A 12,462-nucleotide genomic window follows, 5' to 3' on the forward strand; every position below is an offset into this window, starting at 1 on the left:
TTGAATTATTTTTTGTAAGGACTAAATACTGTCGATTTGCGCAAGGGGGTTGGTGGTTTTATCCGGGTGGTCGCCTATAATTATAACGATGCCTTGAGGGACACGAGGGTCTTTCTAAATGAGAAGGCATTTGAAATTAGTTGGTAATTTAATTAGAAACAAACAAAAAATATAACTAAAACTAAAATGTATTGAATGAAGTTCCATTATAAGTTATATATATGATATTTGCAATCATTTTACATGTTATTTTTCATAATGACACGAGATGCAGCTGATTTATCGGAATGGGTGCCGTCTGATTAATTTCATCAGAAATATGTTATATACTTTCCGTCAAAGATCAACTATGAATTACTAAATATCGCGAAAACTCAGATCCGTATATAATCTAAAACTGGTGTCCTTGATACAGTTACTGAGTAACCTCCGCGGGTCAGTGGGTAGTCTCACCCTACCTTATGTTTTTACATGGTAAACATGCAACAATATGATTGTATCATATGTTTCAAGTAAAAGATGACTTAAGCTTTCAGGAACTTTATTAAAAACAAAACATTTATAAGTGTTTATAAAATGACATGAAAATTGCATGTTTCTCCTAGTTTTCAGGGATCATATAAAATTCTAAAATTATCCAAAACTTCACAGGAACCTTCATACAAATATGAAGTACACAAATCAACCCAGTTATCTACCAAGTACGTTTTCAGGAACTTTTAATGAAAAAAAAAAATTCTTCTCTGTCATTTTTTTTTCCATACGTTTAATAAATTCCTTACTTTCTCTGGACAGAAGAATGATCAACACTTTAATGTTCTCAAATTTAAATGATTTGTTTGTCAACATCCACAAATGTTAGTTTAAAGAAAAAGACAACAAAATGTTCCATCGGTGTATTGGCCCTGTTTTGTTCTGACAGTGAGGACTAACACTAGCAAATCAAGAAGCACTTTACGGGACATTAAAAAATTGTTTGTGGTCCCAAAGCCTAACAGACGTAATATTCAGCAAAATATTACCTGTACAATTTGTATTTGTTCTGCATGCCATTATGTTTTCCCTGTAAAATATCACTTTTTGAAAAATCAGTCTGTTGAATATCTACATTACCAAAGGATAACTATAAACATATTACATATAGAATAAAACTTAGACCGTATGCAATAACCCTTCACATGTAAAATTAAAAAATAAACATTTGTAGGCAATACAGACAAAAGAAACGGTATCAAATACAATGGTCTCCCTGATCTCCCTGTATATAACGAGGAGGAATGATAAGTGCCAAAGCCTTTAAAACTTTATAAAGTATCGTTTATAATTTGTTAGCCGTTATTTGAACTAAAATCGCAAACTAATATGATGTCACCAGAAAGGACGCAAACGTCTTTTTGTTCCTAGTGACATGGGTCACTAAATGTCCAAAGCAAAAATAGGTGTGCTGATATATTTTGCTATTTTCTACATGTTTCTATTTTTTAGATAACGAGTACACCTGTATTTCATTTGAGCAGTTTCCTACTATAAGTCTATAATTTTCTTTGTCAAACGCTAGGGCCAGAGGACGTGGTATCTCTAGAAAGAGACCAATTTTCTTTCCACTGCTGTCAATTTGTAAGATGTTATTCGACCCGTAATCACTAACTAATATGATGTCACCAGGAAGAACGCAAACGTCCCTTAGTTCCTTCAAAAATGGGTCTGTAAATGTCCAAACCGCTTGGCCGTGTTTGTTCAATGCTTTCAGTTTTTTGTCCCACTTCTCGGTGACAAACATCACATCATTGGATGCATTGAATGATAATTGTGTTGCGGACGCAAACAATGCTATCGCCATATTCGTTCCAGTCGTATGCTCTCAACAACACTCCCGATTTCGTATAAACAGAAACTTGATTTAGGTTACAAACAAATAAAGCATCTTGCTTTGCATCGTAGGAAACCGATGCTGCTTGTCCATTAATAACAAATGTGGTTCCGGGTTTCATTTTTACCCCAACATCTACAAAAAGTACTTTGTAGTTGGGGTTCCATTGACTGTATAGAACTGTAGCAACTTCGTTTGGCCCTACTTTGCATGTCGAATACGGTTTTCCCCGAACATCAATACCAACCTCGACTGCGAAGGTTTCGTTTAGTTTCTTCAATTGTGAATTTGTATTATCTGCAATCACCAGTGTCCCGTCATCCATCACACATAATCCAGTTATTTCGCAATATTTTGGGTTAATAAGGAATCTTCCATATAATGATGCATCGTATTTCTTCACAACTTGAGCTACCTCATCAGACGACTGTACGAAACCAAAAGAAGTAAGGTTCCTTTTAATCTCGTGATTCAACACAAACTTGTACTCTTCAGTTGTCTTTCCAGCAGACAGATCGTTCAGAAGTGCTTCACAATCTTTTATTAACTCTTTACTTGTTTTAACATTCATAAACAACTGGCATTCGTTTTTGTCTAACAAGTTTTGCACACTGGCTGTCGCTGTTGAAATGACATTTTCCAGCACATTTAAATTGCATTCAATTTTGTTCTTGCATCTTTGGTGCTGCGAACAAATTTGCTCCTTTGAAGTTTTAGAAAGCTCATGGATCTTTCGAATGAGCTCTGTTTCGAGGGCATCTATGTCTTCTAACAATTTATCCTTTTGCTGATCAACGTTTCTAAGTTTATCTTTCCTTGTGTCTCTTTCCTTTTCCATTCTTGTTAGTACATTCTGCAGCGAAGTTTTGGTATCTGTATACACCTTACTGTCCTGTATGCCTTTAGCTATGTCTGGCAGAGATTCAACATGTTCACACGCCCTGCAAATGAATTTATAAATATATTTATTTATTCACGCTGAAACAAATATGTACACAACAAAACATGTTCTTAGTTTAGAATAAGAAACACTTTTGGCTTGAAGGTGCACTGTTGTTGGGTACTACAAATTTTTACTACAACCGCATTCGAAAAAGATATTGTTGCTAACACTGTACAGAATATACGTTAGAAAGGCAGACTGCTATATTTTTTTGTTATCTTGAATACAAATGGACGCAAATTGATACGAAGTAGAGTACACTTTCGAGTCAATAAAATAAGATTAAAATAGGGTAAGATAAGATCTGATGTTATCTACCATTGTCTGTGCAACTATTCAGGTGATCAATAATCGACTTGTACTAAAAGCTATTTTTTATCATTTTTTTTTATTATTTCAAACTGTAAGGTAATTTTAAACGGTTACAATTATATTGAATCGGTTATGCAGCGGTGAACAAGGATAAGCGAACGCTTAATATAATTTGTTAATTTATATTCACTAGAAAGCAAAAGGGCGTTTATTTTCGTACTAAAATCTTAAAGGACGTTTTTTTTTTCGCGAGATTGCACGCACAGTCTAGCTTCATTCACGAGAGAAACATGAGCAAAAAGCGTCTTCGAAAAGTCTTTGAATAGTGGTTACTTTAATTAAAAATCATCAACAACAACAACAACAGCAATAACAACAACAAGAACAACAACAAAACATTGAATTATAGTTTAAACTATTTTTTTTTCAGATGGTAACGACCGGAACTGAATCTACTCGACTGCATGTTTTTTTCATGGACTACGTTTCAAATCTAACGATATTTAAGGAAACAAACAACAACAACAACAAAACAAAAACAATGAGCTGTAAATTTATCGGACTGAAAGTGGGCGGGTCCCTTTGACTGTTATATTTAAATGTTGAAAGGTTCGATATCCATACATTTATTTTGATGGAAAGAAAACCACTTATTTTTGTTGCAAGCTACCATAAATATGTAAATTAAGCATTGGTTAATATTTCTATGCATTTATAAATACGGGTATAAACCACATTGAAACGTTATGGCAAACATCCAACAATCGATAGAGCAATACGGTTTTTACCTGTATAAATGTACATACATCTTCATTGTAAAAACAAACAAACCTGTGTTTAATTGCGACGCAAGCAGAGCAACACACTTTGTCGTGATCTTTACAAAACATATCAATCAACTTTCCGTTGTGGACTGAACATCTCTCCGTCGGCATATTCATTCCAGTTGTTTCGTTTTTAGTCCGTCCGCTCTGTCCGGTCTTATCCAAAACCTGGTGAGATCTTAACGCCGGAAATTTATTATGTTCTAGCAGACACTGAGCACAAAAATGCGATCCACATTCAACACAGAATTTATCCGCTTCTTTTGTCCTTCCAGACTCCGAGCATGGAGTACAAGACGTGTTTAAAATCTCCTCTGAACCCGTTTCAACAGAAATTTTGAAGTTTTGTTCCGTCGCCATTTTGTGGTGGTATTGATTTGTATTTTGCATTGCGCACTTTAAAGCGCAGAAGTTTAAAACGATCTACATTTAAATTGTCTTGTTACATATCAAATTACGTATTGAAAACTACTATATCTATACTATTATATGAAAGAAATCTTACATACTTTAAGTTTCGATTTAACATCTTTGTGCGTACTGGTTTTATGCACATGTAAGCAAGTACCTCATAAACCTATGTTATCGTAAGCTAGTTACTTATAATCATATATATAATCACGTGGCCAGTGCCTCATTAGTATATGTAATCCTGAAGCAAGTACCTCATAAACATATATAATTACTAAACCATTACCTTATGGACATATGTAATCAGGAAATCAGTACCTTACGAAGATATATTTTACCATGTGGCCCGGACCTCATAAACATGTGTAAACATGAACCAATACCTCATAAACATATGTAATCACGGAGGCAGTGCCACATAAAACATATGTTATCACAAGCCGGTACCTCATAAACTTAAAATCATGGAACCAGTACCTTATAAAAATATGCTACCATGTAGGCAGTATCTTTGAAACATATGCAATTATGAAACTAGTACCAACGTCACCAATATAACCAAGACCGACAGATCTGTGAAGTACATGATTATGCTATAAGATACCAGTAGTAGAGCAATACATCATATGGTCTACAGAAATGGCCACAATACTTATATGACGTTACTTCAGAATTCCAGAGGAAATACATCAAAAAATGTGCCATGACATTCTCGAGGTACTTTTTTCTGTGTTTCATTTCCTTACATACTACTGATTCTACACCAAAAAGAAAAATAAATCATGCTGAAATTAATTTCATTCCAAAAGTTAAAATGACCAGTCTACATACCAAAACCATGGTTAGAAAGTTTGAAATAAAAAATATTTGGGAGGTGCTTGTCACGCGTTTTATTCATAGTCAAATGTATTTTGGCAATGATACAGCATGATGTCATAAATACTTAAATATTTTGACTTGCACGATTTTACCTGACAATTGATAAGTATATAACGTTTACTCTACAATACTTAAAGACTTGAAACAATATGTAATTAATTATCCATTCATTTATGAAATATTAATGATTTTAACCTTTTTAAGATCTGATTATTTTAAAATGCAATGCCACTTACAGTATTCAAACTCACAGTGCCTCACACTTTTACTAATATATAAGAGGACGTGGAGCCACCTAGTACTTTTACTTTCGTTTATAGCTATCCTAACATAGTCTCTAGGTGGGAACTGGGGCTTGGGGCATAATACGTCAGTTAATTAAGGTAGACTCGTGGTAAGTCGATCGAACCCCGACTAAATTGAGTAATTAAAACAACAAAAGGCAATAGATGGCTTTAACTCACGCAGTATCAAACTTTGTACTTTGTCAAGCAAGCTGCATAGGTGAAATAATAATTAAGGTGATTATGCACATTTTGATAAAACGGAAGTCATGACGTGATGCCATTATTCCGGATAAAACAGAATAAATGTTGAACCCGGCGTACGGAAAGGAAAACCATTCTATGTATAAGTCTCATGCTGTATATACGTTTATAACATTACTTTCTTTCAAAATTGTTGACACATGAAATGATTTCAAATGATACCTTCAAATCCAGGTTTTTGGACCTTTTAGATTATGGACACATGTCGTAAAAACATGCACACAAGCCTATATTTTTCACTGGAATACCTGGAGCATATAATACTCAAAGTGTCGATTTATAATTTTGAAAAATCGTTCTATTAGCTAAAGGTCAGCAAAACTGTGTACTAATATGAAACCTTGTGTGTGGTCGAGTCACATTCTACACTGTAGAGAATATGATCCGAACGAGCAGAACTACCTTTTAAGGATGTAGTCTACACAAAAGTTTAAATTTGCGCATGTCCAATCGGAAGCAAATGTTGAGAATTTACGACAAGGAAAAATAAAATATTCTTCATCGCAGCATCTGAACGCGAAATTCGTTTGCTTAATGCCTCATGATCACTCTACTTTCAAAAAGGTCATCATTCATCCATGTTAACATGATAGTGTTTCATTTTTTATGTCACCTCAGTGACTTCAAAGGTTAACTGCATGGACATAAAGAAACAGCAAACCATTTTTGTACTGATGTGACATTTGTGCTAATGTACTCAGAAAGAACTGTAAAAGGAAGATAATTGATTTGATCAAAATCAACGACAGTAGGTTAAATATAACATGGAACTGTAGATATAGTTTGAAGTATATATTGTAGGCTGAAAATTAATTTCTTCAACAGGTAGCGGACCTACCTAAATGAAAAAAAAATAATGTATGAAGATAGATATTTAAGAGAACTTAAAGGTGTCTTATATAATTTTTCATGAAATGTATAGTTACCTACTTGTACAGCCGGATAGTAGCATTTCTGCAAAATAACCGATAATTTTCACTTGATGGATAATAGGACGTAACTCTTTATAGTGAGTTTCGCTTGAGGTATTGTCTTTCTATTGTCAGTATTCTCTGGAAAAGGGATTTTATTTCACCTTAAGAGTATAGTTATTTTAGCCAGTAGGTTATTGAATATTTTCTGTAAATTCCTGCAAAACAAGCTCAAAATTTGTAAATAACGGAATACTATTTCCTAGTTCTGAAAAACTTAAATGATAACTGTGTTGTATGAATTTATCTTTTTTTATGTGTGCATTATTTCTTTGTTAATAAACCTGCCTGTTATGTTATGTTTTAGAATACGGTTAGTAAATTTTCAGTGTCAAAGTTTTACATCCCTTTATTAATAGTATTATTATTGTTTTTTATCTTCACATAATTGCCCCCACTTTATTCTTTAAAGGTTATTTGTATAGGTCAACTTGTTTTCTTTTATAAATAGTTTTCTCATATTCTCATTTATCAGGTGATTGTAAGTATATTTCAGTGTAATTTTGTAAAATTTGATAAACTGATTAGATTTAGAAATAAATGCTAGTGTAATAAAAAATCTGCAATGTAATTGCCATAATGAATAATTTGATATCCTATATACATTATTTCTGTGTCACTGATATTGAATTTAACTGGTTTACCTCGGGGGAAACTGCAAACATTTCGCATTTAAGAAAATCATATTTCTAAAACTTTCCATGTTTATAAGGTACTAGTGACTGCTAATCCTGATTTTCACTGGTGAGTTGGCTTTGTTGCTTTTAAAGTTTAATCATGTGTAGGTTTGCCATATTCTATATTTTGTTCACACAAAAGTACCCATGTATCACTGGCTGTACAAAATTAAATTTCTCACTTCATTGTTAGTTTTTTAGTGAGATGAAATATCAATCTATGCTTCTAGGAAAGGACTTCCACAGCATTTTAAGGTTTGGATGTATTTAAAGAACTTCCTTGAGTGAACTAGCCTTAATTTGTTGATTTGCCCCAAATATTTACAGTCTGGATTTCAGGAAATACCACAATATGGGTCAGATGAATGTTTTTTTTTCAGATACAGCTGTGTGTAAGAGCTTTAGAGCACAAATTCATTATTTGTTAAAGGTCATTAGATGCCACTGTTCTTATACCAGTGTATAAAATGTATACATTGTATATAACTTACATATTTTCAAGTCATTTTTGTTTTTTGATGTGTTGTAAATACTGTATTAAATCATGGCATTGATAAATTCAGAAGTTAACTTACCTTAAAGTTGTGCTGTTTCTTTTATATCATTTTTGAAATATTGTTTTAATTATGTAAAATAAACACTAAGAAATATATAATGTTTGTTGCTTTCTGTTTTGTATGTAGTAATTTTGCCTGAAATGACTGTAGAAAGGTTATACAAAGTATTTATAAATTTTGAAATTATTTACCGTTTTGTAAATGTTTAACCCTAATCCTGCTAAATTTCTGTAATGTACTTGTCCATCTTTCAATTTGGACAGTACCATTAACTGTTAAAGGGGTGCTTACCAAAAGGAAGCCTGCCCGCTTAGCTCAGCTTATTTGTGACAAATGTACCAGTGGGGGCACACCCTGTGTCCTACAGACACATTCTAGTTACCATTGCGTCCACATCCTTCTCTAGATTTGGGTAAAGTTAGTCTCTGTAATTACAAAACGGATTTGCTTCAAATTTAGAACAGTTGTTCCACATCATCGCTCGCATCATTTAACATACAAAAAATGTATATAATTCCAGTATCCAGCATCGAAATAGTCCAGTGCACTGGAAGTGTGCTCGGACAGCTCTTAGTTTATTCCAGTCATTTTAGCTCTCCTGGCCACAAAATGCTCTAAGTGAGCTTTTAGGAATATTTGATCCATCATCTGTCTACTATTTCTGAAAAAGAACTTCCAAACCACCAAGCCAGTTTCACATGTATAGGTTTTAGGATTGTAAGATTGACTATACAAAGTATATGGAGAGCTGGTGTCCTCATCGGCGTCTTTTTGCGTCTACACCTTTGTGAAAGTTTTGATGCACTTTTTTTCTGTAATTACATGATGGATTTGCTTCAATCATAAAATAGTTATTCCTCATCATCACCCGCATCTTATGGTACAAGGGACATAACTCTCGCACCAATATTTTATTAATTTTCCCGTTTTGCTTAGAATTTCAGCTTAAAGTTATGATGCACTTTCACTCTGTCTCAGTTATTATGCCCCCCTTCGAAGAAGGAGGGGTATATTGTTTTGCAGATGTCAGTCGGTTGGTCGGTCGGTCGGTCGGTCGGAATGTAGACCAATCCGTTTCCGGATGATAACGCATGAACGCTTGGGCCTAGGATCATGAAAGTTGATAGGGAGGTTGGTCATCACCAGCAGATGGCCCCTATTGATTTTGAGGTATGTTTGTCGAAGGTCAAGGTCACAGTGACCCTGAATAGTAAAACGGTTTCTGGATGATAACTCAAGAACACTTGGGCCTAGGATCATGAAAGTTGATGGGAGGTTGGACCAGCAGATGACCCCTATTGATTTTGAGGTCAGTATGTTAAAGGTCAAGGTCACAGTGACCCTGAACAGTGAAACGGTTTCCGGATGATAACTCAAGAAAGCTTAGGCCTAGGGCCACGAAAATTGATAGGGAGGTTGTTCATGACCAGCAGATGACCCCTATTGATTTTGAGGTCAGTATGTCAAAGGTCAAGGTCACAGTGACCAGGAACAGTAAAATGGTTTCCGGGCAATAAATCAAGAACGCTTGGGCCTAGTGTCAGGAAAATTGATAGTTAGGTTGGCCATGAATAGCAGATGACCCCTATTGATTTTGAGGTCATTAGGTCAAAGGTCAATGTCACATTGGCCAGGAACAGTTAAACGGTTTCTGTTCTTCTTGTCCAAAACCATAGGGCCTAGGGCTTTGATATTTGGTATGTAGCAAAATCTAGTGGTCCTCTACCAAGATTGTTCAGATTATTTCCCTGGGGTCAAATATGGTCCCACCCCAGGGGTCACATGGTTTATATAGACTTGTATAGGAATTTTTTTTGAAAAACCTCTTATCCATAACCACAGGGCCTAGGGCTTTGATATTTTGTATATGACATCATCTAGTAGTCCTCTACTAAGATTGTTCAAATTATTTCCCTAGGATCAAATGTAGCTCCGCCCTGGGGGTCACATGGTTTACATAGACTTATATAGGGCAAAACTTTGAAAATCTTCTTGTCTAAACCACAAATATTTTGTAATGTAGCATCATCTAGTGGTTCTCAACCAAGTTTGTTCAAATTATCCCTCTAGGGTCAAATATGGCCCCATCCCAGGGGTCACATGGTTCATATAGACTTATATAGGGAAAAACTTAGAATCTTCATGTCCATAACTTACATCATTCAAATTTGGACCACATGTATAGTTTTGAGTGGCAAGATGAACCTTTACATGAGTTGACCTTGATCTTGACCTAGTGACCTACTTTACATTTCTGTAGCTACAGCCTTCAAATTTGGACCACATGCATAGGTTTGTGTGCTGAAACAAACTTTGACCTTGTTATTGACCTAGTGACCTACTTTCACATTTTTGAAGGTACAGGATACAAATTTGGACCACATGCATAGGTTTTTGTTCCAAAATAAAATTTGACCTTGATTTTGACCTAGTGACCTACTTTCACATTTCTCAAGCTACAGCCTTCAAATTTGAACCACAAGCATAGTTTTGTGTACTGAAATGAACTTTGATCTTAAGATTGACCTAGTGACCTACTTTCACATTTCTGAAGGCACAGGCTTCAAATTTGGGCCACTTGCATAGTTTTGTGTTCCGAAATAAAATTTGACCTTGATCTTCAAATTTTGACCGCATGCATATTTTTGTGTTCTGAATTGAAATTTAACATTGATTTTTACCTATTACCTACTTTCACATTTCTCAAGCTACAGCCTCCAAATTTGAAGCACATGCATAGTTCTGTCTACCAAAATGAACTTTGACCTTGAAATTGATCTACTGACCTACTTTCACATTTCTCAAGCCACAGCTTTCAAATTTGGACCACATACACATTGTTTTGTACCGAAATGAAATTTGACCTTGATTTTGACCTTTAGCTAGTCTTGAAATTTGGAACATTCAAAAATGGCTCAGTGGATGGCGCCAAAGGTCAAGGTCAGATTAAACCAGAATGGTAGAACTTTTGTTTACAGTGAGCATATAATTTCTGTTTCTTGTGCAATTACTAAATGCATCAAGGGGGGCATTTCGTGTTCGACGAGCTCTAGTTACTTAATAGATTCGATTCAAACTTAAAACAGTAGTTCCTCATCATCACCCCATCATATGACAAAAGGTTCATAACTGAGGCACCAATTTTTAGCTCGACTATTCATAGAATAGTAGAGCTATTGGACTCGCCCATGCGTCGGCGTTCGCGTCCCGATTTGGTTAAGTTTTTGTATGTAAGCTGGTATCTCAGCAACCACTAGTGGGAATGGATTGAAACTTCACACACTTATTCACTGTCATGATATGACATGCAGTGCAAAGGGTCAATAACTCAACTTCGCATTTTACAAAATTATGCCCCTTTTTCAACTTAGGAGTTTTGGGTTAAATTCTTATATGTAAGCTGTATCTCAGTACCCACTAATGGGAATGGATTGAAACTTCACACACTTGTCCACTGTCATGAGCTGATTAGCACTATGCAGGTTCCGTAACCCTATTTTGCTTTTTTACTATATTATGCCCCTTTTTCGACAAGGCTGTTGAATAGTCGAGCGTTGCTGTCCTCCGACAGCTCTTGTTCATGAATTATATCCCCCTTTTACTTGGAACTTCAGGTTAATTTTGATGCATTTTCACTCTCACCTGTTATTACAATTTGATTTAAACTTAAAATTACTGTTCCACATCATCACCCACATCATTTGAACAAGGCTGTAACACTGGCACAAATGTTTTATGAATAGTACCCCCTTTTACCGTTATTTTCAGGTGCACTTTCTTTATCTCTGTTATTACCAAACGGATTGATTCAAACTTATAATAATTGTTCCGCATCCTCCTCCAGATAATACATTTTGTAATTATGAGACAAGGGCCATAACGCATGCACCATTTTTTTAATGAATTATACCTTTTTATTTAGAATTTCAGTTTAATGTTGATGCCTTTTTTGCCATATTCCTGTTGTTACTAAATGAATTTGATTGAAACTTAAAAGGTTGTTCCAGATCATCAGCCACATCATATGACACAAGGCCCATGATTCTGACAGCAATATGTTATGAGCCCGATTTTAACTTAGAATTTTAGGCTCACCTGCTTAGCTTTATAGGGAGGGTGCAGATTGTGAGGTCGTGTGTTTGATCCCCGGGTGAGGCGTATGTTTTGCATGATGATATGATGAAAGAAATTGTGTGTGAAATCATTCTTCCTCCATCTCTGATTCATGTGGGGAATTTGGTAGTTACTTGCGGAGAACAGGTTTGTACAGAATCCAGGAACACTGGTTAGGTTAACTGCCTGCCGTTACATATTAACTGAAATACTGTTGAAAAACGGCGTTAAACCCTAAACAAACAAACAAACAAACAAAACTTAGAATTCCAGGTTCAAGTTTTGATGCACTTTTGCTCTATCTCAATTATTACTAAATTGATTTGATTCAAACATGAAATGGTTGTTCCACATTAT

At 35.0% G+C, this 12,462-nt stretch overlaps 1 protein-coding gene across 1 annotated transcript; it reads right to left on the reverse strand.

Annotated features, from left to right (window-relative positions):
* On the reverse strand, positions 1-4,329 carry LOC128550760 (tripartite motif-containing protein 29-like). Its single transcript, XM_053530493.1, has 2 exons — positions 3,957-4,329; positions 1-2,811 (listed from the first exon to the last, which is right to left on the reverse strand). Exons 1-2 carry the CDS (start codon positions 4,307-4,309, stop codon positions 1,785-1,787), a joined length of 1,380 nt encoding a protein of 459 aa, XP_053386468.1. The 5' UTR covers positions 4,310-4,329; the 3' UTR covers positions 1-1,784.
* Positions 4,330-12,462: the final 8,133 nt, after the last annotated feature.

The sequence above is a fragment of the Mercenaria mercenaria genome, chromosome 18 (assembly GCF_021730395.1).
Source record: "Mercenaria mercenaria strain notata chromosome 18, MADL_Memer_1, whole genome shotgun sequence".
NCBI lineage: Eukaryota > Metazoa > Mollusca > Bivalvia > Venerida > Veneridae > Mercenaria > Mercenaria mercenaria.

What these genes read in the sequence shown, in the direction of transcription:
- LOC128550760 (XM_053530493.1), bottom strand. Translation starts at nt 4,309, where the DNA reads ATGGCGACGGAACAAAACTTCAAAATTTCTGTTGAAACGGGTTCAGAG. An exon ending in TGCGTCGCAATTAAACACAG is followed by an intron (nt 2,812 to 3,956) that starts GTTTGTTTGTTT and finishes ATTCATTTGCAG; the next exon opens with GGCGTGTGAACATGTTGAAT.